Source organism: Lepidochelys olivacea, assembly GCF_965140295.1.
Source record: "Lepidochelys olivacea isolate rLepOli2 genome assembly, chromosome: 20".
In the NCBI taxonomy this organism is placed as follows: Eukaryota; Metazoa; Chordata; order Testudines; family Cheloniidae; genus Lepidochelys; species Lepidochelys olivacea.
In genome coordinates this window covers 10,493,125-10,519,425 of record NC_140430.1, presented here as the reverse complement: position 1 = coordinate 10,519,425, position 26,301 = coordinate 10,493,125, and the positions used below count along the sequence as shown (strand labels likewise).

Here is a 26,301-nt window from a genome sequence, read left to right as displayed (position 1 = left end):
ACACTCAGAGGAACCTATTCCTGCTGGGCTGTTTGCCTGTGGCTAAACAGAAATGTTCCCTGCTGTTAGCCACAGGGAGGGGGGAAGGTTGAGGGGGTAGCCACACAGTGGGGGGAGGCAAAATGCGACCTTGTAACGAAAGCACATGTGCTATGTATGTAATGTTAACAGCAAGGTTTACCCTGAAAGAGTGTAGCCACTGTTTTATAAAATGTGTCTTTTTAAATACTGCTGTCCCTTTTTTTTTTCTCCAGCAGCTGCATGTGTTTCAATGATCACAGGATCTTCTCCTTCCCAGAGGCTAGTGAAGCTTAGAAAGAAAAAAAAACGCACTCGCGATGACATGTTCTCCGAGCTCATGCTGTCCTCCCACACTGACAGAGCACAGACGAATGCGTGGAGGCAAAAAATGTCAGAGTGCAGGAAAGCACAAAATGACCGGGAGGAGAGGTGGCGGGCTGAAGAGAGTAAGTGGCGGGCTGAAGACAGGGCTGAAGCTCAAATGTGATGGCAGCGTGAAGAGAGGAGGCAGGATTCAATGCTGAGGCTGCTGGAGGACCAAACCAGTATGCTCCAGTGTATGGTTGAGCTGCAGCAAAGGCAGCTGGAGCACAGACTGCCACTACAGCCCCTGTGTAACCAACCACCCTCCTCCCCAAGTTCCATAGCCTCCACACCCAGACACCCAAGAACGCGGTGGGGGGGCCTCCAGCCAACCAGCCACTCCACCACAGAGGATTGCCCAAAAAAAAGAAGGCTGTCATTCAATAAATTTTAAAGTTGTAAACTTTTAAAGTGCTGTGCTTAAAGTGCTGTGTGGCATTTTCCTTCCCTCCTCCACCCCTCCTGGGCTACCTTGGTAGTCATCCCCCTATTTGTGTGCTGAATGAATAAAGAATGCATGAATGTGAAGCAACAATGACTTTATAGCCTCTGCAAGCGGTGATTGAAGGGAGGAGGGGCGGGTGGTTAGCTTACAGGGAAATAGAGTGAACCAAGGGGCGGGGGGTTTCATCAAGGAGAAACAAACAGAACTTTCACACCGTAGCCTGGCCAGTCATGAAACTGGTTTTCAAAGCTTCTCTGATACGTACTGCACCCTCCTGTGCTCTTCTAACAGCCCTGGTGTCTGGCTGCGCATAACCAGCAGCCAGGCGATTTGCCTCAACCTCCCACCCCGCCATAAACGTCTCCGCCTTACTCTCACAGATATTGTGGAGCACACAGCAAGCAGTAATAACAGTGAGAATATTGGTTTCGCTGAGGTCTAAGTGAGTCAGTAAACTGCGCCAGCGCACCTTTAAACATCCAAATGCACATTCTACCACCATTCTGCACTTGCTCAGCCTGTAGTTGAACAGCTCCTGACTACTGTCCAGGCTGCCTGGGTACGGCTTCATCAGCCATGGCATTAAGGGGTAGGCTGGGTCCCCAAGGATAACTATAGGCATTTCAACATCCCCAACAGTTATTTTATGGTCTGGGAATAAAGTCCCTTCCTGCAGCTTTTGAAACAGACCAGAGTTCCTGAAGATGCGAGCGTCATGTGACCTTTCCCGGCCATCCCACGTTGGTGTTGGTGAAACGTCCCTTGTGATCCACCAGTGCTTGCAGCACTATCGAAAAGTACCCCTTGCGGTTTATGTACTCGGCAGCTTGGTGCTCCGGTGCCAAGATAGGGATATGGGTTCCGTCTACGGCCCCACCACAGTTAGGGAATCCCGTTGCAGCAAAGCCATCCACTATGACCTGCACATTTCCCAGGGTCACTCCCTTGATATCAGCAGATCTTTGATTGCGTGGGCTACTTGCATCACAGCAGCCCCAACAGTAGATTTGCCCACTCCAAATTGATTCCCTACTGACTGGTAGCTGTCTCGCGTTGCAAGCTTCCACAGGGCTATCGCCACTCGCTTCTCAACTGTGAGGGCTGCTCTCATCTTGGTATTCATGCGCCTCAGGGCAGGGGAAAGCAAGTCACAAAGTTCCATGAAAGTGCCCTTACGCATGCAAAAGTTTCGCAGCCACTGGGAATCGTCCCAGACCTGCAACACTATGCAGTCCCACCGGTCTGTGCTTGTTTCCCGAGCCCAGAATCGGCGTTCCACAGCATGAACCTGCCCCATTAGCACCATGATGCATGCATTGGCAGGGCCCATGCTTTCAGAGAAATCTGTGTCCATGTCCTGATCACTCACGTGACCGCGCTGACGTCGCCTCCTCGCCCGGTATCGCTTTGCCAGGTTCTGGTGCTGCATATACTGCTGGATAATGCGTGTGGTGTTTAATGTGCTCCTAATTGCCAAAGTGAGCTGAGCGGCCTCCATGCTTGCCTTGGTATGGCGTCCGCACAGAAAAAAGGCACGGAATGATTGTCTGCCGTTGCTCTGACGGAGGGAGGGGCGACTGACGACACGGCTTACAGGGTTGGCTTCAGGGAGCTAAAATCAACAAAGGGGGTGGCTTTACATCAAGGAGTATTTCAGGCAGGACATCACGGAGGGTTCCAATAAGAAAGGGTGCACCTAAGTTATTGTTCTTATTGGTAACAATGAGGTTAGTCTGGCCTCTGATTGATACATGGCTAGATTTACCTCGCTGCACCTTCTCTGTGAGTGACTGCAGTGTGACCTAGAAGAATGAGTCCCCTAGATGGGGGAGGGGGAGAAGCAAATGAATACAGAACAAATTTGGTCTATTTCTTGTTTTGATCCACTCCATCTATCTTTTACATCTTTGGCTGGCAGCAGACAGTGCACAAGGACTGCATGCCATCCACATCTCATGGCTGCTCGGCAGAAGATGGTACAGTACGACTGCTAGCCATCCTCATCTCTTGCCTGCCCGGCAGAAGATGGTACAGTATGACTGCTAGCAATCCGTATCGCCTGCCTGCTCACCATAAGAAGGTTCAATAGACTGACTGCAGGACTAAAGAGAATGACCTGGTCAAGTCACTCCAAATTTAGCCCCTGCACCCATGTCTGTCCAGGCGCTCCCAGCCGACAGGGCCAGGAGCACCTCGGACATGATGATGATGATGGCTACCAGTCATATTGTACCGTCTGCTGCCACAAGGCAAGGGGTTGCTGCTACTGTGTAGCAATGCCGTACCGTGTCTGCCAGCACCCAGGAGACATAGGGTGACGGTTACCTGAGCGGGCTCCATGCTTGCCGTGGTATGGCGTCTGCACAGGTAACTCAGGAAAAAAGGCGCGAAACGATTGTCTGCCCTTGCTTTCATGGAGGGAGGGAGGGAACGGGGGCCTGACGATATGTACCCAGAACCACCCGTGACAATGTTTTAGCCCCATCAGGCTTTGGGATCTCAACCCAGAATTCCAATGGGCAGCGGAGACTGCGGGAACTGTGGGATAGCTATCCACAGTGCAATGCTCCGGAAGTTGACTCTAGCCTCGGTACTGTGGAAGCACTCCACCGAGTTAATGCACTTAATGCACTTAGAGCATTTTCTGTGGGGACACACACACTCGCATATATAAAAACGATTTCTAAAAAAATGACTTCTATAAATTCGACCTTATTCCGTAGTGTAGACATACCCTTAGTGTCTTTTGGGAACTCTGCAGTTGTGGACTTTGTTTCTGTGCCTCAGCCTAGATTCGAACTGTGCGTGACCTATCAGGTATAATTCACAGCATTTGTGTGCGTGTCCTACAAGGTATAATTCGCAGCAGTTGTGTGCATGTCCTATCAGGTGTAATTCGTAACACAGAGCACACTTTAAGATTGCCTCAACCCCTATGTCAAGGCAACCAGGGGGAGGGGCAAAGGGGTTTGGGGGGTGGGGGGAGGTATAAAACACTAAAAGACCAAAGAAATGCCCGTCCCTAACTGCAGCACAATCTCACTCCTTACCCCTCCAATGGGGTATAAAAGGGGGGCTGTGGGCATGCAGTGCAGGTATATTTGGGCCTGCTAAGAAGGAGGTTGGGGGAATAGGGACATAGGCAAGGTTCTGCAGCATTAGAGCTGGGAACTGAACACTGGGGAACAGATTCTGCCAGCGTGTAGAGCTCTGGATATGTTTGCTTGGAACTAGCCCCAATAAACATTGCATTATCTGTACTTCGGACTTCTGGTCTTTTGCTTTCTGTCTGCGTGACAAGCACCGGAGGAGATGGTGAAGGGAAAGCCCTCTAACAGTGTCACCCACAGCAAGTACAAGAGCTGCTTTGGGAGCACTGGCAAGTGAAGTGGCTGCGATTGAAAGCTGCAAATAGGCAACGGGTTTAAAACAAATAACAGGAAGTATTTTTTCACACAACACACAGTCAACCTGTGGAACTCCATGCTAGAGGATGCTGTGGAGGTCAAGACTATCATAGGGTTCAAAAAAGAATTAGATAAGTTCATGGAGGATATGTCCATCAATGACTATTAGCTGGGAATGGGTGACAGGGGATGGATCACTTGGTGAGTACCTAGTTCTGTTCATTCCCTCTGGGGCACCTGGCATTGGACACTGTCGGAATACAGGATACTGGGTTAGATGGACCTTTGATCTGACCCAGTAGGGCCATTCTTATGTTCTTATGTTCAGACTGGCAAGGTGCTTTGAGATCTCTGGAGGAAGAGGCTGCTGTGTAACTGAATCTCCCCACTGAGACAGGAGGTTTGTGCATGTTCCACCCACTGCCAGGTGCTGGCTGCGCTGAGTCTGGGCTCGGGTCCCATCAGCACCAGGCAGGGGGGTGATTGTTGGTGTGAGACAAAGGAATGAAAAGCAACAAGTGGGTTTTAATTAAATAGCACCCAGCCAGCCTGTGGGGTCTGCACAATGCCAGGCAGTGGCACCAGGCTAAAGCACTTGAAGGCCCCTAGCACAGATGGCTAGTGGGAAATAAATGAGAGATGGGAGAGGTTTGGTGCAGCTGATCCCTATAATAGGATCAATCCATCAATGCTGCCGGCTGGCTGCAGCAGTCGAGTGGCCAGTGCCCTGAGCTGGGAGATCAGAGACCTGGAGTCCAGTCCCAGTCCTGCGGCTGGGGGAAAATCCCTTTGCCTCTCTGTGCTGAGGCTGAGCTCACGGAGGTCTCTTAAGGTCATGGGATCTGTGACTCTGTAACAAAACTGTATGAGCTAACAAGAGCCCTAACGGTGCCAAGGTGACTTGGTCACAGTCTCTAATCAGCCCCCACAGAAGTACCTGCCGGAGGAGCTGCCCTTTGGTAACAGAGCCGCTCTTCAATGCTGCAGACAAAGGTTTAACATGATTCAATGGCTGGAAGCTGAAGCTCGACAAATTCAGCCCAGAAATAAGGTGCAGTTTTGTCTCAGGGACAGTCATTAACCAATGGAGCAACTCCCCAAGGGGTTGGGGGGAAGGTTTGGACTCCGGATTGGCTGTTTTTCTCACAGATCTGCTCTAGTTCAGACAGGAGGGAATTCAGGGCAGTCACCTGGGCTCCCTTAGGCAGGAGGTCACCCTAGATCACAGTGGCCCCTTCCTTCTTGGACTCTATTAGAATATAGATATTTAGGCCTGCCTGTAAAGGCCTGGACTTTAAGAACTTAGGTGTATTTTTTTCACTTAGTTAGTTACAGGGGTATAAAAACAAAGACTCAAAATCACAGTCCACCTGTGTACAGGCCTTCTCTCCCCAGGAGAGTCTGAGGCCTTGTTCTTAGCTAAGGCGTTTGGCTAAGCAGCAGGGGCAGCCATAAGCTGGGAAGGAATGGTCACCTCCTTACATCCCAAACCTATCACACTGAAATAAGGTGGTGTCCGGCTGTTAGAAAGATGATCCTGTCCTGATAGTGCCTGTCACCACCAGACAAAGAAACAGATCTTTAGCTGGTTAAAGAAAACTTAGTTTGACAGCATCTTGTCTGGCAAGAAATCACTTATCTATGGTTGTGGTTGTGAAATGCTCATTTCTGTGTGTTTTATCTTTATGGCCCCCACTTTTCTATTGTTAATCTGTCTGGTTCTCTAATTGTTTCTGTCTGCTGTATAACTAATTTTGCTAGGGGTAACTTAATTAGGGTAGTGGGATATAATTGGTTAGAGAATTATGTTACAATATGTTAGGATTGGTTAGTTAAATTTCAGTAAAATTATTGGCTAAGGTATAGCTGAGAATATTACTATATAAACTGGGAAATTGGAATCATGCTTGCTAATGGGGGAATGGGAGTGGGGAACAGGGAATAGGGCACAGGCAAGGCTCCGCGGCATTGGAGCTGGAAAGGGGACGCGGGATAAAGGCTCTGCGGCGTCGGAGCTGGAAAGGGGGACGCGGGGTAAAGGCTCTGCGGCGTCGGAGCTGGAAAGGGGATGCGGGGTAAAGGCTCTGCGGCGTCGGAGCTGGAAAGGGGACGCGGGGTAAAGGCTCTGCGGCGTCGGAGCTGGAAAAGGGGATGCGGGGTAAAGACTGCGGCGTCGGAGCTGGAAAGGGGATGCGGGGTAAAGGCTCTGCGGCGTCGGAGCTGGAAAGGGGACGCGGGGTAAAGGCTCTGCGGCGTCAGAGCTGGAAAGGGGGACGCGGGGTAAAGGCTCTGCGGCGTTGGAGCTAAGAAAGGGGACACGGGGTAAACGCTCTGTGGTATCGGAGCTGGGAAGGGGGACGTAGGGAACAGACTCTATCGGCATATAGAGATAAGCCTGACTGGTGTGAAGGGTTTCGGAATATGCTTGCTTGGAAACTAACGCCAATAAACATTGCATTGTCTGCACTTCGGACGTCTGGTGTTTTGCTGCTTGCTGTCTGCATGACAAGAACCAGGGAAGTGGAAGGCTGAAGGGAAAGCCTCTAACAGACTCTATACCACAAGCAGGTTTCAGAGTAGCAGCCGTGTTAGTCTGTATTCGCAAAAAGAAAAGGAAAAGGAGGACTTGTGGCACCTTAGAGACTAACCAATTTATTAGAGCATAAGCTTTCGTGAGCTACAGCTCACTTCCTCAGATGCATATCGTGAGCTGTAGCTCACGAAAGCTTATGCTCTAATAAATTGGTTAGTCTCTAAGGTGCCACAAGTCCTCCTTTTCTTTATACCACAAGCAGCAATTGCATGGGAACCACGCTGTGAGTTCCGCATTTTCTATCCCCAGCGGTGGGGGCAGGACTCAGCCCCACAGCATAGGCACGGACTCTGTGGTGCTTCACGGGCTGCAGGGGTCACTCAACAGCTGCTGGGAAGTGCTCAGCTTGCTGCAGGATCCAGCCCTAAGTAAAAGGACAACGAATTTTCCTTCATTTTCACTCCCCATTATCCCCTCATTACTGTGATTTTCTCCGGGCCATCTCAGTGTAATTGGCTCTGCGGCTCAGGATTGGGAGGAGGCAGAGGCTCGGGCATTTCCCAGTATAGGCCAGACCCTGGGGGGTTTGTCTTGGAATGATGCAGCCTCTTGGGGAGCAGGGGGCAGAACGAGTTTGCTGGGTCTCATGGCCATTCCACACAGAAAGACCCACAACCACAAACAGCATGAGTGTCCCTCTCGCAGGACTGAATGGGCCCCAGAACCCGAGCCCCCTTTCCCCATGTCAGGATCACTCTGAGGTCTTGGCTACACACAGAAGTTGCCCTGCTGTAGCAGTGTGAGAGTGGATTTGGTTTAGCCCCATGTGCACACACGTCCATCTCTTTAGGCTCCAAGTGGTAGGTTTCCCCTTACTGAGTCCAGAGCTGAAATCCTCCATCTCGACTAGCTCCCCATCCCCCACCCTGCCCCTTGCTGGCTGATGGCTCCATGCACCGTGCCAGATGCATTTGGAAGTCCAGATGGGAGGGTCATTGGGTTCTGATGGTAACGGCGCTCCCTTTTCTAACTCCTTGGATGTGGTGCTCTGGGCTTTTATCGCCGGCTCAGAAATCTCATCATGAGTGAGCCTGTGGGCAGGGCTGCTGGGAGCCCCTCGGGGCTGTGGGCATCATTCCCAGGGTGGTGGAGGAATAAAAGCTACTCAGGCTGAAAATGTGGTGAACATGTGGGGTCAGCCCCGCTCAGTTTAGGGTGGGATGGTCCTGGCCCTTTGAACATTGGTATCTCTGCCCCCCCGCCCATGCTGGCATGCGGGGTGCTGGCACCATACTGTCCTACGACGGCTGCTTCGCATCTCCAGTCACACCCTGCGCTGGGGTTTGGGCAGGATCCACAAACCCAGCAGGGTTGGACCTGGTCAGTACATGGATAACCTCGGTTCGGGGTGCTGTCTCCTGGCGATCAGTGCTGCCCCAGCTGACCCAACATAGTGCTCGGAGGTTCTGTGCTGAGGGGGACGGGCTCAATGGGGCGCTCTCCCTTGGCAGGGAGTGGTGCCCTGAATGCCCCAGTGCTAGGGGGTGCTGTGCTCCAGGGATCCGGGTTGGGGACTCAGAAGGGGGCACTTCATGCCCCTCCCAGGCTGCCCTCCTCGGAGAGCTAAACCTGCTGCTGCCATCCCCTGTTCTCACCCCCTGCTGGAGGACAAGGACAAGGGCTGGAGCTGAGCCTGGCTCTGACACCTCCTGCCCCCCGCCCGCCCCCCCCACTAGCTCTGCCCAGAGACCCCAGTCTCCCACCCCCTCTGATCTAGGGGTCAGTAACCCTTCTCCAGCCAGGCAGTTCAACCCAGCTACCAGATCACACGGCTGCGTGCTGGGAGAGGGGCGTGTGGTGTCTCTGTGGTTTTGTGTGTGTGTGTGTGTGCCCTATTCTCTCCCCATACCCCTCTCCTCCTCCCCCCCCCACACACTCCTGTCGCTCTGCAGAGGCCTAGGCAACAAAACACACTTTAATAAGAGCCTTTATCTGCCAGCCCAGGGCTCTGTCCTTTGTTTTCCCAGGAGTTGCTGGCAGCCAGGATGTGATTAGCCCCTCACAGCAGGAACAAAGCCATCCCGGGGAGCTGCGAGGGAGGAGGGGCACCCATTATCTTGTCCCCTCATTCACCGGCTGATGCAGCAGGGCCCCATCAGCCTGCTCAGCCCATAATAACCACAGTAATTGTGTCTCTGCCCAGGCTGTGTCATTGCTCTCGAAACTGCCAAAGGACAGGCTGATTGGAGCTCCCACAGGGCTGCGACATGGCTAGTTAGCGGGTGTCACCTCTGCTGGACCGGGACACAACTGCCCAACTGTGCGTCAGAGCCCCACACTGCTGAGAGCGGAGGAAGATTCCGCTATAGTTCAAGCAGCAGGCTCTGGGCTGTGAGAGCCGGGAGAGTGCTACCTTGCCAGTGTTACTATCTATATAGAGAGAGCTCCTAGCGGCCCGGTCGTGTACCATGTGTAGTAGGGGTATTACGGTAATGCCGTCGTGTCCCAGTCATGGGCCAGGACCAGGACCCCACTGTGCTCGGCTCTGTCTCTTATTTATTAGGCATATTAAGGTAGCACCCAGGAGCCCCAGCCGTGGCCAGGACCCCGTGGTGCTGGGTGCTGCACAGACAGAACAAAATGATGTCCCAGGCAGCGCAGGTGTCGTGAAATCCCAAAGATGGTGGTGGGGGGGAGCAGTGAGCGACAGGGGAGGGGAAAAGAGAAGCGAACGGGGGGGGCTCAGGGGGAAGGGGAAACAATCCCCAGACACAATGAGCCTACTGTGCTGACTTTGATGGTGTTGCTCCGATTGCTCTCCATGTGGAAGAAAAGTCAGGTCCTGTGTCCCTCTGAAGCCCTTTGCTGGGAACCCCCTGTCCATCCAGAAGCAGGGATGTCCCTGGCACCAGCTGCAAAGGAAATCACTCCATGTGATTGCCCTGGGAGCATAGCACAGGCAGATGGGGAGGAAGGTGGGTCTAATTAGTGCAATGTTCTCTCTTTGGTGTGGTGCAACTGACAGCTGTGGCCCCGCCAGCCGCTGCTCAGGCAGCTCCAGCCAGCTATCCCCATTCCTTTGAGTGCCCTTGTACCTGGCACTCTCCTGAAAAGAGGCGTCAGACAAGCTGGAAGCCAGCGACAATCTGTCTTGTGTGGGTGACGTGTTGTTTCTGCAAGGACGGACTGGGTTAGTACTTGGACTGGGAAAACCCAGGCTGCTGCAGGGACTGAGGCAGGGACTCAATAGAGGGTGGGGTGACGGAAACTCCCTAAACGTGGGGGGGGCCACCATTGCTCAAACTGTGGCCCTGCCCCCCTGTGCTGCCCCTTCCCCCCAAGGCCCCGCTCCCATGCAACCCCTTCCCCACATGGCCTCCTGCCCCCCTCCCCCCATTCTGGTGCCCTTGGTAGAGGGCACTCGTCGCTCCCAGTCAATGCTGACCCCAATGTCCCAACATGGCTCTTGGGGGTGCTGTGCTGCAGGGAGTAGGGTGAGGAGCTCAGTAGGGGGCGCTCTCCTCTCACAGTCAGCGCAGACTGCAATGACACTTTGTGGTGCTAGGAGGCGCTGTGTTGCAGGGGAGGGTGTGGGGGACTCCATAGGAGACAGCACTGATTAGAAATCTTTCTCAAAGATCCACTGCAGCTCAGGCAGACTGAGAAGCTGCATGTAGAGATCCCGGGACAAGGAGAATTTTGCAGGTCAGACTGGCTCAACATTCTCCCTTTTGGCCTTAAAATCTATGGACCCTAAATTGAAATAAGCCAGTCTTCCACCAGAACGGTGCTCACACCAGTTTGAAACCAATTTAAATCAAACCTGTGGAACTTCTGCGTGTAGCCAAGTCAAAATTGGTACCCGATTCCCATGGAAATTCCCACTCTCTGGCTGGTTTGCCAATCCCAGCACAAGGGAACAATCCCCTTTGTGTCTGAGAATGCTGAGCTGCCTACTACACCTGGCCTCTGTGGTGACTGGGACGGAGGAGGAAGACAAGCTGTTTTCTCTCCCATTTCAGCTTGTTCACTCTATGGCTCTGCTGGCATGTTGCATCTGGGACAGTTTCACCGCACAGAAGGTGTGCTGCTTTAACTACTAAAATGGTACAACACCCCCCCATGTGGACGCAGTTATATGCGTATAAATGTGCTCATAATTATGGTTTATTAGGAATATTATGGTAACACCTAGGAGCCCCAGTCATGGATCAAGATCCCATTATGCTAGGTGCTGTACATTGTTTATTAGGTGTATTACGGTAGCACCAATGATCCCAAGCATGGACCGGGACCCCATTGTGCTGGCACCATACATTATCTGTTAGATGTATTACGGTAGTGCCCAGGAGCACCAGTCAGGGGACAGACCCCCATTGTGGTAGATGCTGTACGTTATCTATTAGGTATATTAGGGTAGTGCCCAAGCACACCAGTCAGGGGCCAGACCTCCATTGTGCCAGGTGCTGAACAAACAGAACTAAAAGATGGTCCTTTCCCCTAAGAGCTTCCAGTCGAAGACAAGAGACAACAGATGGAGACAGATAGACCAACGGGGGGGGGGGGGGGTACACGGAAACAATGAGACACTGTTGGTCAGCAGGATGGGCCATTACCTCAGCGCGCCAGCCACCTACCTGGTGTCTAGTTTTTCCTCGGCACTGTGGCAAAGGAGAGTCTGAGGGAGGGGTGGAAGGAGGCTAAGCTATGAGTTTTAGAGCTGTTTCCAGGAGTGCCTGCCAGGGGTGAGGGCAGCAGGGGAGAAAGCACAACAACCTAGCCGGCAGGTGAAGGAGGCTGAGATCATGGGCTGATTGGAGGCGGGCACTGACCCTCGACAGTGAATGAGAGATGACAGGTAGGGTGGGTCGCGGATAGCATGTGAAAGGCCTTGAAGACAAGATTTTTAACCTCGATGTGCTAGAGAAGGGGCAGCGTGCTCAAACACAAAGGCTGGGATTGGGGCTGGCGAGGAGACAAGATTCCTGCCTGCCCAGTGTACCGCTTCTCATAGAATCATAGAATATCAGAGTTGGAAGAGACCTCTGGAGGTCATCTAGTCCAACCCCCTGCCCGGAGCAGGACCAATCCCCAACTAAATCATCCCAGCCAGGGCTTTGTCAAGCTTGACCTTAAAAACTTCTAAGGAAGGGGATTCGACCAGCTCCCTAGGCAACACATTCCAGTGTTTCACCACCCTCCTAGTGAAACAGTTTTTCCTAATATCCAACCTAAATCTCCCCCACTGCAACTTGAGACTATTATTCCTTGTCCTGTCATCTGCTATTACTGAGAATAGTCTAGATCCATCCTCTTTGGAACCACCTTTCAGGTAGTTAAAAGCAACTATCAAATCCCTCCTCATTCTTCTCTTCTGTAGACTAAACAATCCCAGTTCCCTCAGCCTCTCCTCATAAGTCATGTGTTCCAGACCCCTAATCATTTTTGTTGCCCTTCGCTGGACTCTCTCCAATTTATCCACATCCTTCTTGTAGTGTGGTGCCCAAAATTGGACACAGTACTCCAGATGAGGCCTCACCAATGTCGAATAGAGGGGAACGATCACGTCCCTCAATCTGCTGGCAATGCCCCTACTTATACACCCCAAAATGCCATTGGCCTTCTTGGCAACAAGGGCACACTGCTGACTCATATCCAGCTTCTCGTCCACTGTCACCCCTAGGTTCTTCTCTGCAGAATTGCTGCCGAGCCTTTCGGTCCCTAGTCTGTAGCGGTGCATTGGATTCTTCCGTCCTAAGTGCAGGACTCTGCACTTGTCCTTGTTGAACCTCATCAGATTTCTATTGGCCCAATCCTCCAATTTGTCTAGGGCCCTCTGTATCCTATCCCTATCCTCCAGCGTATCTACCACTCCTCCCAGTTTAGTGTCATCCACAAACTTGCTGAGGGTGCAATCCACACCATCCTCCAGATCATTAATGAAGATATTGAACACACCGGCCCCAGGACCGGCCTTTGGGGCACTCCGCTAGATACTGGCTGCCAACTAGACATGGAGCCATTGATCACTACCCGTTGAGCCCGATAATCTAGCCAACTTTCTACCCACCTTGTAGTGCATCCATCCAGCCCATACTTCTTTAACTTGCTGACAAGAATACTGTGGGAGACCGTGTTCTGATGATTTACAGTGTCTATGCATGTTCCCAACTTGGCCCAGGATGAAATAATGCTGAGCTGGAAATTAAAATTGGATTTGCTTTGGTTGTGATTTGTGTGATTAATTTTATGGGTGGAAATAAGTTGTCAGAGGAGAGTGTTCTCTGTCTGTCACCATCCATCTGTCCATCTATCCCCATATGCATCCATCTCTCTCTCACACACACACCCTATGCACCCTTCTATCTAGGTGTCTCTCTAGCTCTCTTGTATTAGCACCTGTCACTGTGGTATCTGAGCTAAAATGGATAAGAGGCATAAGAAAGGCTTTTTATAAGCAGAAGCCAGGACAAAAGCCCTACAGAGCACACAGTGCCCATTAATTAACGAGGCAGGAGACAGAATCAATAAGGGCTCTTTAAGAGTGGAGCTTCTTGACACATGCTGCAAATTGGCTATCGATAAAAGGCAGGTGAAATCTGCAGGCCCAATCCAAGCACCTCGAATCTGTGAATCTGCTAATGACTGTCACAGACTTCGCACCCTTCTTTGTGACAAAGTGATGGTGCCTGACAGAAAAATGAAGTGCAGAAATGGAAAGCAGGGAGAACCTGCCAGTTACTGATGGGAGGGTGATTTCTGTCCCTAATAAAATAAAGGAACACGTTGTTTTCATCTAAACAAATGGCGCCATGGGTAGGACACAGCCAGTGATGCAAGTAGAAATAATTTCTTGCTGGTACTGCACTCATGGGAGAGACACAAGGAGGGGGGGGTTGACCTCCCCACGTGACCCTCCATGTGACTCCTCTCTGCCCCACCCCAGTCCAGGGCCCCCACGCTCTCCCCATTCTCTCCGACACCCCTTTTGTATATACAAACATCACCTTGCTTAACTACTCACTTTCCCCCCACGTATGTAGTATTCAGTTTGTTTATATGGAATATGGGAGTTGTGTGCGGAGCCATTTCAGCATATGTATGACTTATTAAAAGACAAATTTTAAGTAGAACTGTATCCTAAACCGCTTTATGGTATTGTACCCAAACATTGCATTTCAATGTGGGATTCAACTTCCTTTATAGGAACAGAACCGACTCCTGAAACTTTTACCACAAAAGTGGTCCATACGCATGCAAATAGTCCCATTGTCTTCAATGGGATTGATCAAATGATTAAGGGTTTACACGATTAGGTTTCAAGTTTGTAAATTGTTCTGGATGAAACTGACAATGCCTGAGCTGTCATATCAGAAGGAGCATCATTTGAATAAAGGTGGGCAGATGTGTGATGTCTTAGCTCCGTTGCTAAGATGAGGATCATATTTTCAGCAAAGTTCTTGGCAGATTCCTGAGGCAGCTGGTTTAAGGCCGTCAGTGCCTGGCATTATAATCTTCACTTGTAGTTCTCTCACCCACAAAGCTGGAAAAGGAGGCATTTGTTTTCTTTGGTTTGCTGCTCCAGTTCCAGTTAACAAAACGCATGTTAGACTAGTTTGGATGCAAAGAAGAATTCTATGTACACTGGGGACAACACCTGATACCTGTAAGGCTTCAGAAATGGGCTGGCATCAGAATCCAAGCATCCTCTGGTCAGTGCAAACAGAGGCATTCTTCTAATGATTTGGACTTGATATGATGCAGTATGAATGTCATGGATAATTCAGACCAAGGGGGAGAAACAGAATAAAAAACACTGTTTAAACACCTTCCATCCTCCCCCCCGCCCCCCGAGGACTCATGACCAATATAACAGCACAGTACATATGCTAACAAACTTAAACAAAGTATTGTGCCGTTAAAACCATATAAAGAATGAATGCCATCTCTAGCCATGTTCTGCTCCTTTGGGGGGGGGGGCAGCTCCAAATCTTTCCAGTACCCCATGCCTGCTCAAAATTTCTTGCCAGTATTTATACTGGAGGGTACCACAGTACTTGCACTCCTGGACACAGCGAAGGTGGATAAAGGACTAATGATGCCAGGCCAAGCAGAGCCCATTTTGGGATGAGGTTATAAAGTGGCTGGTGATGGGAACACAACCGGAGTGAGCTATTTTGGTTTCAGCAGAGCAGCTGATTAGGTACTGCTTTCAAGGCACTAGGGTGTGCTTTATTGCAGGGAGCAGGGTAGGCTACTCCCCAGGGGGTGCTTTTCCCTAGGAGCCAGTGTTGACCCCCATGTCCTAGGGGGCACTGTGCCGCAGGAAGAGGCGCTCGGTAGGAGGTGCTGACCCCAATACCCCAGTGTTGTGCTAGGGGGCGCTGTGCTGCAGGGAGCAGGGTGGGGGCTCAGCAAGGGGCCCCTTTACTCTACTACATTTAAATGTATTGAGTTACTGATATCTGATGGTGCCAGTGAAGGCCCAGCTGATAATTACAGCTCAGGGAGCCCCCGAACTGGGGAGAATTTATGACCCATTTTCCTGGAAATGTCACCCCCACATTTCTGCTGTTTGCTTCCCTCTGAATGGGGCTTTTTGGTGAAATCCGCCAAAGTGGCCGTTTGTCCCTCAGACCCGCGGATATCTGCCCTCTGCAGTGCCAAGGCACTGGGGGCGGGGGGGGTGTGTCAGAACCTCCCCGATGCCCAGCAACACACATGGCAACGGGGGGGGGGGGAGGGGGCATGTTTTCTGCCAAATGAGTCCACGTGCCCAGACAAAGGGGGCAGCTTTGCCTTTGGTTATAAATATTTTCACTCCCAGACCCCAGCAAGCAGGCAAGGAGCATGGTCCCAAGGGACCAACTAAGACATGACTTACCCAAGGTCGCTCACAACACAGGCAGCAGCGGAACTGGGACTAGAACCCAGGAGTCCTGACTCCCAGCCCCTCTCCCCCGCTCTAACCACTAGTCCCAGCTGCACTCCGTCCCCTACTTTCCCCCTAAGCTCCTACTTCTCCGGTCAGTCCGTGAAGGGAGCTGCTGGCAAACCGCTCCATGGAGACTGGGCAGGGGGTGCGAGCCCGTCCCCGTGGATTCCAGGCGAGGGCTCTGGTCCGTCCGTCCGTCCCCCCCCGGGGGCCCCTCTGGAGCCCCCTGCCGGGACGAGCCCCCTCAGCGCTGGCTCCCACCACCCCGCAGCCAATCAGAGCTTGGCGCTGCCCCCCCCCACTCTCCCCATTAAGTTGCGCGGGGCTCAGGGAGCCGCTCTCAGCCTGGCTGCAGACCCGCGCTCGCAGCGTCCGGGGTGGGAGAGCGCAGCCCTGCGCGGAGCCCTCCGGCGCGCCCGGCGCTAGCCGCCCCCGTCCCGGACAGCGCAGGTGAGAGCTGGGGGTGAAGGGGAACAGGGCACTGGGAGCAGCTTGTGGGGCGGCTAGAGCCCGCTTCCTTCCCAGAGCCAGGGATCGAACCAGAGTCCTGGCTCCCAGCCCCCTCCCGCCCCGATACTGCTTCCCCCTAGAGTTGGGAACCCAGGAGTCCAGGTTCCCAGCCCCCGCACTTCCATAGGGGACCCACCAGTAGCTGGGGCTAACTCAGGCCCAGCGCACGGCCCAAGGATGCCCGGCTGGACTAGGAGTGGGTACTCAGGAGCTGAGCGCAGCTCAGTGTGTGGACAGAAGCAGGGCGGGGCGCCCAACTCAGCAGGGGGTGTCTCGGGGTGATAGTTGCAGGACTAAGCCAAGGCACTGGGAGCAGCTGGCCTGTTTCTGGGGGTGTGTGTTTGGGGGGTGGGTGATGTTGCTGGCTCTGGCTTCTGTGCCCCATCTCTGCTGGATCAACCCCCACCCCTTGCCTCAGTTTCCCTTCTGTTTACATGTTTTCCCCCACAGGGAAGAAGCTGGCCAGGACTGGCACGTTGGAAACAGGGACCAGTCCTGGCTCCAGTGCTCGCCTGCCCTGGGCTTGGAGACATGGCAGGATCACCGAGGATGGATGCAGAGACCTCCCCGTCGGGCAGCTGGCTGGACAACGGCTCTTGGACACCAGTACCCACTGCTGCCCCCCACCCAGTCATGAGCTCACTGGGGGGCCAGAGCAGGAGGGGGCTGTGGATCTTTAACAGCAGTGGGGAGGACACATCACCCCCATTCCTGACGGATGCTTGGCTGGTGCCGCTATTCTATGCCCTCATCATGCTGCTGGGGCTGGTGGGCAACTCACTCGTCATCTACGTGGTGTCCAAGCACCGGCAGATGCGCACAGCCACCAACTTCTACATCGGTGAGCGTCCCCACACCATCCCTCCCCTGGCGGGGTGCCCCAGAACCTGCCCTCCCCCTGGGCACCGTCCCTCCCTGGTTGGATGTGCCAGCCCTCCCTAGCCCCTGGGCACCATCCCTCCCCCGGCTGGGTGCCCCAGCATCTATTCCCCTGCCTCCGGGCACCATTCCTCCCCCGGCTGGGTGCCCCAGCACCTGCCCCCCCCCAGGCACTGTCCCTCCCTGGTTGGATGTGCCAGCCCTCCCTAGCCCCTGGGCACTATCCCTCCCCTGGCTGGCTCCTCCAACACCATCCCCCCCATCCTGGACCCCAGGCACCATTCCTCCCCTGACTGGGTGCGCCAGCCCTCCCTGGCCCCTGGGCACCTTCTCTCCCTTGGGTGGGTGCCCCAGCACTTGCTCCCCTCACTTCTGGGCACCATCCCTCCCCCAGATGGGTGCCCCAGCACCTGCTCCCCCCCTCTCTTCCAGACACTATCCCTCCCCTCCCCTGGCTGGATGCCCCAATGGCAGCTCCCCCATCCTCTGGCACCTTCCCTGCCATAGCTGCATGCCCCAGCTCCAGCCCACTCTCACCTCCGGACACCATCTCTCCCTCAGCTGAGTGCCCCAGTGCCAGCCCTCTCTTGTCCCCAGGCACCTTCCCTCCCCCTGATGGGTGCTCCAGCATCAGCGCCCCCCTCCATTCCCGAGCACCTCCACCCCAGTGGGTTCCCCTGCCTCAGCTCCAGCCCCACACCAGCCCCCCTGCTCCTGGGAGTCTCGCCACACTCCTGGTGGGTGCCCCAGCACCACCCCCACCACCCCCAGTGCCTGGGTGCCTTCCCCCCTGCTCCTCCCCCCAGTGCCAGCCCCTGCACACCACTCCTGGCCTGAAACACCCCTCTCCACCAATGATCATCATCACAGCTCAACAACATGCACTGCCCATTAGCGAGAGGGTGGCACTTGGCTCCCCCAGCCAATGCCCCTCAATTCTGAGACACAGCCCACTGCTACCCCAGCCCAGGGCTCCCTCAACACCCCTGACTCTGTAAATTCCCTGTAGCACTGCGTTCCCCCATTATAACAGAGCGCCCACTCTGCTGTGGTTGGGGTCAAGCCTTGCTTTCTGTTTAAAGAGGGACTATTCTAAGTCCTCTGAAATCCACACGCTGACTCCAATTGTCTTGAAAATTGCTATGCCTCATGGGGGTTTGGGATAGAGTTAGTGACCCAAATTTGGGATTATGTGAGCAAGGGGTTCCCGAGACACAGCTCCCCTAAAAACCCAGCTCTTTACAACACCAAACTGTTTGGATGGACAAGGAAACCAGCCATGATTAAACAGAGCAAAGGTGACAGACAATTAAGATAATGTAGGGAGGTTTCCTGAGCAAGAGCACTGAGTGTGATCAGAGGAAAGCAAGTCATTGGGACATCTGTTCCAGGGGTTCCAGATGCACAATCCCCCAATGTGAGTGGCTCAGATTCTTATAGCATATCTGCGGCAGAGTGTGGGAATATGGGGGTTTGGAGGAATGGGGGGAGCCATGCTGGGGATTGGGAGGGTGCAGGTAGGGAAGTTGGGGGAATAGAGAGAGAGGTGTTTGCAGCTAGGGGATAAATGGTGGGGTAGAGGCTCTGGCCGGCGGAAGACAGTGGGGATAAAGGGGAGTAGGCGGGATGCTGGCATCTTCAAATGGGAGTAGAGAATGTGGGGCTGACAGGCGCCCTGCCCATAATTCCCAATCACTGCCCACTCCCACCCAACCCTTCATTCCCAGGCGCTGCTCTGAGTGCATCAGGGATGGGGGACTCAGCCCAGGCTCGGGGTTCATACAGCCCCCATCACCCAGTGCCCATCAATTATTGGTGGTTTATCTCTATGTGGACAGGCAGGTCTGTTATCTCCATAGCAGAGGGAGGAAACTGTGGCACAGCGAGGCCAAGCGATTTGCCCATGTCTGTGGCTGAGCCAGACATTGAACCTTGGACTCCTGGCTCCCAGGCTGGCACCTGAGCCACAGAGCTGCCCCCCGCTTGTCTGGCCAGTCCCTGCAATGGCCCCGCCCCCTGATCCCAGTTCCACATCTGTTCCAGCAAACCTGGCGACCACAGACATCATCTTCCTGGTGTGCTGTGTCCCCTTCACCGCCACGCTCTACCCCCTGCCCAGCTGGATCTTCGGCGACTTCATGTGCAAACTCGTCAACTACTTGCAACAGGTGGGGCTGGCTGTGGGTGGGGGAGGGGCTGGTTATGCTGGGGGTGCAAACATGCATGGGTGTGCTGGGGAGGGACATGCAACAGCTGCTGATACCTGGGATGCTGTACAGTCCCAAGGCCCTGCCCTGCAGGAAGGGCGGTGACTGGCAAAGGGCCCAGGGCCCCCCAGTTGCCTTTGCCTTGGATCACCAGGCCGCCCTTGCTCTCTGCAGGTGACAGCGCAGGCCACCTGCATCACCCTGACAGCGATGAGCATGGACCGCTGCTACGCCACCCTCTACCCGCTGCAGTCGCTGCGCTACCGCACCCCACGCGTGGCCATGGGCGTCAGCGTGGCCATCTGGATCAGTGAGTGGGATGTGTCAGGCCCAGGGGAGAGCAAAGAGTTGGGGAAAGGGCCTCCCAGGGGTGGTGGAAAGAAGGGAAGGAAGGAGGAGAGCTGTGTCCCTGAACATGCATCCAGGACACCAACCCTGCAAAGATCTTGTAAAAGGTTTCCCAAGGGATTCCTGGCCTGACCCTGGCCAGTCCTGAGCCCAGCAGCACAGCTCCATACCCAGCGCAAGGTCTCCTCTCGGATTAGGGTGACCAGATGGTAAATACAAAATATTGGGACCGCCGCAGGGTGAGCACCTTTTCAATTGTTACACTCACCCGGCACATTTGGCGGCAGGAAATAAATCCTGCCGACAAAGAAAGAAGTACCAGCTGCCGAAATGCCGCCGAAGCCCCGGACATGTCAGCGACTGAAGTATTCGCTGCCGAAGCGCTACCGAAGACCCAGATGTGCCGGGTGAGTGTAACAATTGAAAAGGCGCTCCCCCTGCCTGTCACCGCCGCCTCAGGGGAAAAAAACAAAAAGATGCGCCCGAAACAAAATATCGGGTCAAATGGCATCAATATCGGGACAAACTGCTCAATATCAGGACAGTCCCGATTTTACCGGGACGTCTGGTCACCCTATCTGGGATCTCTGAACACAGGCAGAGGGAATTAATATTTGTGCCTCGGCATCTGATGGTCAATAGAAACTTCCACCTTCTGTTCTGGTTCTAACCCACCAGCACCCACAAATCTGCTAATTCACCTCAAACCAATCCACAGCCCCCTGCTACCTCAGCCCAGGCTCCCTACACACACAGCTCTCCTGGCACCTCTCAATCCCACCCTGTATCCTCTGCTATTCCAGGCCTTGCCTCCCCAGCTCAGCTCTGCTTTTGCCCCTCAGTCCCGACCCACAGCCCCCTGCTATTCTACGCTCCTGGGTCTTTGCTGAACAGAGACGGATGCTAACCCTCTCCGCTGATCAGCCTCAGCCATTCATGAATGTGCCAAATCAGTTCTCCTTATGCTCAGAGCCATGGCTGGACCCCAGGCCTCCCCAGAGCACTGGCCCTGTCATACCTTTCACCCTGTTGCCTTCCTGTCCCCAGGTTCCTTCCTTCTCTCGCTGCCCATAGCCATGTACCACCGCACTGAGGTGGGCTACTGGTATGGGCTGCGCACCTACTGCATCGAGGCCTTCGCCAGCAAAAGCCAGGAGCGCAGCATCATCCTCTACACCTTCCTGGCCATCTACCTGCTGCCCCTGCTCACCATCTGCCTCTGCTACTCCGTCATGCTCAAGCGTGTGGGGCGCCCCATTGTGGAGCCCATCGACCACAACTACCAGGTGAGCCAGGGGCAGTAAACTGGGGTGTCTCTGTATTGGGGAACCCCTCTGCCCAATATATCTGGAAGCCCCATCACCCAGCCCCAGGACTTTTCTCAACAGGACACGGAGTCCTCACCCCCAACTCTCCTGCTCTAACCACTAGACCCCACTTCCCTCTCAGAGCCAGGGATCGAACCAGGGAGTCCTGGCTCCTAGCCCCCCTGCTCTAAACCAGGCCTCTATGTTCCTGCTCCCCTTTCTCAGCAGGTACAGCACCTGTCCGAGCGCTCTGTCGCCACAAAGGCCAAGGTGTCCAAGATGGTGGTGGTGATCGTGGTACTCTTCACTGTGTGCTGGGGCCCCATCCAGCTCTACCTCCTCTTCCAGGGCTTCTATGATAGCTTCCAGGCCAACTACGAGACCTACAAGATCAAGACATGGGCCAACTGTATGTCCTACGCCAACTCCTCCATCAACCCCATCGTCTACGCCTTCATGGGCGACAGCTTTAGGAAGTCCTTCAAGAAGGCTTTCCCCTTCCTCTTCCGGCGCCGGGTCGGCACCATTCTCTCCGGCTCCCACAATGCCGAGATGAAGTTTGTCACTGAGGAGATCTAGTCCCAGCCCTTCCGGGGGTCCCTGAGGCCTCCCAGTTGTGCCAGCCTGCGCGGCCTGCTCCTCCTGACTGAAAGCTGAGGTGGTAAATCCAATATAGTTGCCGGGCCACATTGACATTACTCAGGACAAGAGGCACCATTCAATGGAAGCTGTGGTGACTGGTTCTTCAGAATCCCTGGCTTGGAAGGGGTCAGGGTTTCTTCCCAAAGTGCCTTCTTATTTGGGGTTCCTCTGTCCTCTGGCTGAGGCATCCTCACAGTCCAAATACTGAGGCAACCAGAAACGAGTGGACACTTTGGGAAGTCTGGGTCCTAAGCCAGACGCCTCCCTTCCCTCCCTCCTCCCACCATACCATTGTCCTTGGCACATCATCGTGAGCATCTCCCGCTGGCACCTCAGGGACCTGCCCAGAGCATCTGGAAATAAAGCTCTTTGGCTTTGTAAGGAGACATTAGCCTGATGTTTGGGGTGGGGGGCATCTGTCAAGGTGTCTCCTATGCCAGACTGGAGGATTGAGAGTAAAGCCTTGCCTCTGAATAAGGGGGACAACAGCTTAATAACTCATCCATATGGACCTGGGCTGAGACAAGCCCCCACAGGCCCCTCTGCTCCAGCCAATGTATGGCCCTCGGCGAGCAGCACCTGTAATCCCTAGAGCGCAGGGCTTGGCTGGATCTGGCCAGCTCTTTGCTGCTCCCATCAGTCCCCCTGTTACACCTTCCCCCCAGCTCCATGCAGCCAATGAGGTTTAAAAACAAAGCAACTAGCCAATGACAAGAATCCTTCAGTGTAGGCTTGTTGGCCAATCCAAAGCAGCTCAGCCTGCCAGGTGGGGGTTCTGTGTGGGGAGGGTTGGGACTGAAACAGACAATATCCACCCCCTCCCCAGTGGCCATCAGGGAGCCCTGGGGGCTGTGGGGTGGGGGTGGGTCAGATTTAGGGCACCTAAGGAGTGTGTTCTTGAGCCTGCTGCAGAACCTATTCATGTGGGAGCTCCCTAGGCAGCAGGTGTGATGGCCACCATCTTGGCAACATCCCAACTAAAAGCAAGAGCTGCTGTAGATAGCTTGAGCTACAAAACCAGGGCTGGGGCTGGCACAGCCATATGTCCTGCGCAGATCAGGCATGGAGCTAGCAGTCATCTTGTTGCCAGAGTCACTGCAGACTGCTCCAGAGGAGAAACGCGCACACTACGCTCTCCCATCTGTATTCCACATCCTCCAGCATGCAAGCCGTGGCATGTGGAAAAACCACAACAGCTCCCCAAACAACCCCCTTCGGCCAACAATTTCAGTGTCTGAGAAAATCTGCTGGGGTTGTGATGGGTTCATGGGCAGAATGGGTTGAGTAACCTGTTTGCAGTGAATAGCTGGGCCAGTTCTGTCTACAGCCCCCCAGCAGTCAGAGGATGCCTGCAGCCAGCAGAGAAACACCTGGAGTGTCATCATTTGTGTTTGAACAGCGCCTTGTGTCCCAAAGTGCTGGAGCCCCAGGAATGCACCTGGGAGTGGGGAGGGGGCAGCGGAGTCACAAAGAGGAGTCACAAGGGGGAACAAAGCTCCTCAGAGCTGGTTGGAAAATTTTAGCTGAAACCATTTTCTATCAGAAAATGCCATTTTGGTTAAACCGAAAATTTTGGCAAAATCATGTGGACTTTGATGAAATTTTCCTTAGAAAATTGGGAGGGGGGATTTGAAAATGTCAAAACACGGTCAAAAGTTTCGAAAATGTCTCTTGACCAGGGCAGGCCCCCCTGACCACGATGCACTGGGTAGTCACCCACAGTGGCCTGCTCCCCACCTCATCCTGCACACAGACGCGCTCCTGAGAAAGGCAGCAATGCAGTCCACTGAACCCCCCCCCCAGCGTCCATACCATGCCCCCTGTGGGAACAAATGTTTGGTCAATCATTTGATCCCTTGTATTTATTAGCCACATATGTCATGTGCTGCTGGATTTCTTCCCCAGTTGGCTGAGCAAAGCTGTTTAAATGATTCCCGCTGTTGCCCTAAAGTTTGTGACTAAATAAGTATCAGTGAAACTCTCCAAATCCTCTCCTGCTCCTGACCAAATTCTAGGGCCTCCCAGGCAGCGTACTCTGATGTGACGGGAGGCGAAGGACAGCGAGAGCTCGGATGAGGCGGTGCTGGCACCCACTGGAGTGGAATCATTGCAGTGGGGAGCAAGTCGCCAAATTTTGATTTTTCATGCACATTTTTGTCCCCAAATTGATTTTTTGCTAACACCCTCCCCCCCCACGCTCCAAAAAAATGTGTTAATGAGAAATTGTGTCCAAACTGTTTGGGTTTTTCGATGATCTGTATTTTAAAATATAAACATTTGGAAACATACGTAATTTTTTAAGAATCGAGGCAACATTTTGTGCTGTTTTTCCAGTCAGCTGTGGTAACAGTGCTATATATTGGTATCACTGCTCTCATATCCCGCCCCCAGTGCTTTTCAGTGCTAATGAATTAACCCTTGCACTCCCTGCATGGAGGTGAGGAAATTGTGTTTTTTCTTTCCATTAGTTTAGGCACTGGACTGGAACGCAGCAGATGTGGGTTCAATCCCCAGCTTTGCCACAGACTCCCTGTGTGACCTTGGGCAAGTCCTGTCATTGCACTCATTCCTCAGTTTCCCATCTGTAAAATGTGGATGTTAACCCTTCCTTTGTCAGACTGTGAGCTCTTTGGGGCAGTGATTGTCTCTCACTCTGTGCAGAAATTGGCACAACAGGGTTCTGATTTCAGCTGGGGTCTCAGTGTCACCATTTTACTGATGGGAAAACTGAGGCATAGAGAATGGAACCAATTTTCTTGTCACATAACAAGCCCACTGCAAAGCCAAAGATGGAATCCAGGAGTCCTGACTCCCAGAACCATTCCCCCATGGTCTAACCACTAGATACCACTTCCCTCCCAGAGCTGGGAATAGAACCCAGGAGTCCTGACTGCTAGGCCACTGCTCTAATCACTAGACCCCACTCCCCTCCCAGAGCCGAGGCTAGAACCCAGGAGTCCTTTCTGCCAGCCCGCCCCCCCAACTTTAAGCACTAGATCCCCCTCACCTCCCAGATCCAGAAATAAAACACAGATCATTTGACAGCTGGGTTCTAGCCCCTGGATTCTACCTCTCTTCCTTATTGCTGTTAGGTCCACGTCCACTCCACATTGCTAGCATGTAAAACCCAGGGATTATGTGACAAGACCATCTCCAGAGAGTTTTATTTTCTCCTGTAAGAGGTAATCTCTATCAGGCTCCGCAGAGGAGAAGGATCTGAGTGGGATTTAAATACCCACTAAAACTGCACACTGGCCTTCGTCCATGACACAGGAACACAGCGGATTAGGCTGCATACACGCACCACCCTGTATCCTGGTGATTTATCACTATCTGCAGAAGGGAGCTCTTACTGTCCAGGGCTTCACAACTAGTGTAGTGCTGTACACCAAGGACATGTTGAACTGCATGACAAGGGCAGAGAGAGAATCCAGCAATTGCTTCAGAGCCCCAGCCGCCTGCCACTTGAGCTAAAGGAGAATCTCTGGATACAGCCTATGACACAAAGCTGATCACACATAGACTCTGGGCTCTAGTCCTGGTCTTGAGCAGCTATATCACCTTAGGCAGGTCCCATGCCCTCTGTGTGCCTCAGTTTCCCCTCCCATCCTTTGCCTCATTAATACTACATGCTTATTGGGGCTGGGATTGTCTCTTATTACAGACAGCACCTAGCACAATGGGGCCCTGATCTCAGCTGGGTTTATGATGCACATGAATGATGATGATAATATTGAATAGTTCGAGTACGAGCAGAAGCAGGTGCTGCACTGGGGGCAAGGGGGCAAAATGGAGCGCAGCCAGGGACACTTCCTCCCCCGGCACCCCAGAACTGTGCAGGGAAACACCCCCGCACAGACGGCACTAGGACCCAGGTGGTGTCTGCCCACCGCACAGCCTAGCCAACCCTCCCCCACAATCATGGCACTGTGCTCCCATTGGTCACTCTGCGGGGGCATTCTGCCCTTCACCCTGCCTCTGGCCGCTCTAGTTACATTGCCAGCTCTTCAAGGCAGGGGCAAACTGCTACTCTCTGTTGGTGCAGCACCTAGCACAAGGGGGCCCCAGCCTGGGCCGGCCCGCGGTTAATAACAGTACTTTGGTTTTCAATAGAAGACTAAATAGCCGTGCCCTTGGGTGCTTCCATTGTAAGCACTGAGGAAGGAAACCAAGCCAGAGGGTTTTTCGGCATTAGAGTTGCCTCACCCAAGCAAGCTGAAAAGCCGATGGACATTTGAAAAGCTTTGCTCTAGCAGACTTCATCGATCTCTCTCTCTCTCCCCAACCCTTTCCCTTGCTTTTCTCTTTCAACTTCCTTGGCAAATGCTAAGAAGATTCAGCTTCTTGCCTGTGTTACGTGGAAACTCTTCAGGAAACGTGGAAATGACGAACCTCAGAATGAAGTGGCATCTAACTGAGCCCTGCCTACAACAACCCGAATACAGAAGCTGCAGCCTGTGGTGTTGTAGCTGGGTAGGTCCCGGGATATTAGACAAGGAGGGTGAAGGAATAGTGTTTATTGGACCAACTGCTGTGGGTGACAGAGACATGGATTCGAGCTACGCAGAGTTCTTCTTCGGGTCTGGGGAACTTAGGCCATGTCTACACTACCACGTCTGTCGGTAAAACGTATGTCCCTCAGAGGTGTGAAACCCCCCCAGCAGAGCATCTCCTGCCGACATAGCTACTGCCGCTCGTTGGAGG

At 53.4% G+C, this 26,301-nt stretch overlaps 1 protein-coding gene across 2 annotated transcripts; it reads left to right on the top strand.

Annotated features, from left to right (window-relative positions):
- Window positions 1–4,377: 4,377 nt before the first annotated feature.
- On the top strand, window positions 4,378–23,819 carry LOC311510822 (G-protein coupled receptor 54-like). 2 transcript variants are annotated; one of them, XM_084610847.1, is made up of 6 exons: window positions 4,378–4,437; window positions 16,665–17,055; window positions 19,137–19,261; window positions 19,475–19,610; window positions 20,696–20,934; window positions 21,181–23,819. In XM_084610847.1, exons 1-6 carry the CDS (start codon window positions 4,426–4,428, stop codon window positions 21,532–21,534), a joined length of 1,257 nt encoding a protein of 418 aa, XP_084466973.1. In that variant the 5' UTR covers window positions 4,378–4,425; the 3' UTR covers window positions 21,535–23,819. The 2 variants fall into 2 exon arrangements, with proteins under 2 accessions (XP_084466973.1, XP_084466972.1); XM_084610846.1 differs by lacking the exon at window positions 4,378–4,437 and adding an exon at window positions 16,040–16,154.
- The last annotated feature ends 2,482 nt before the right edge of the window (window positions 23,820–26,301 follow it).

What these genes read in the sequence shown, in the direction of transcription:
- LOC311510822 (XM_084610847.1), top strand. An exon ending in AGCCACCAACTTCTACATCG is followed by an intron (nt 17,056 to 19,136) that starts GTGAGCGTCCCC and finishes CATCTGTTCCAG; the next exon opens with CAAACCTGGCGACCACAGAC. An exon ending in CAGCGTGGCCATCTGGATCA is followed by an intron (nt 19,611 to 20,695) that starts GTGAGTGGGATG and finishes TCCTGTCCCCAG; the next exon opens with GTTCCTTCCTTCTCTCGCTG.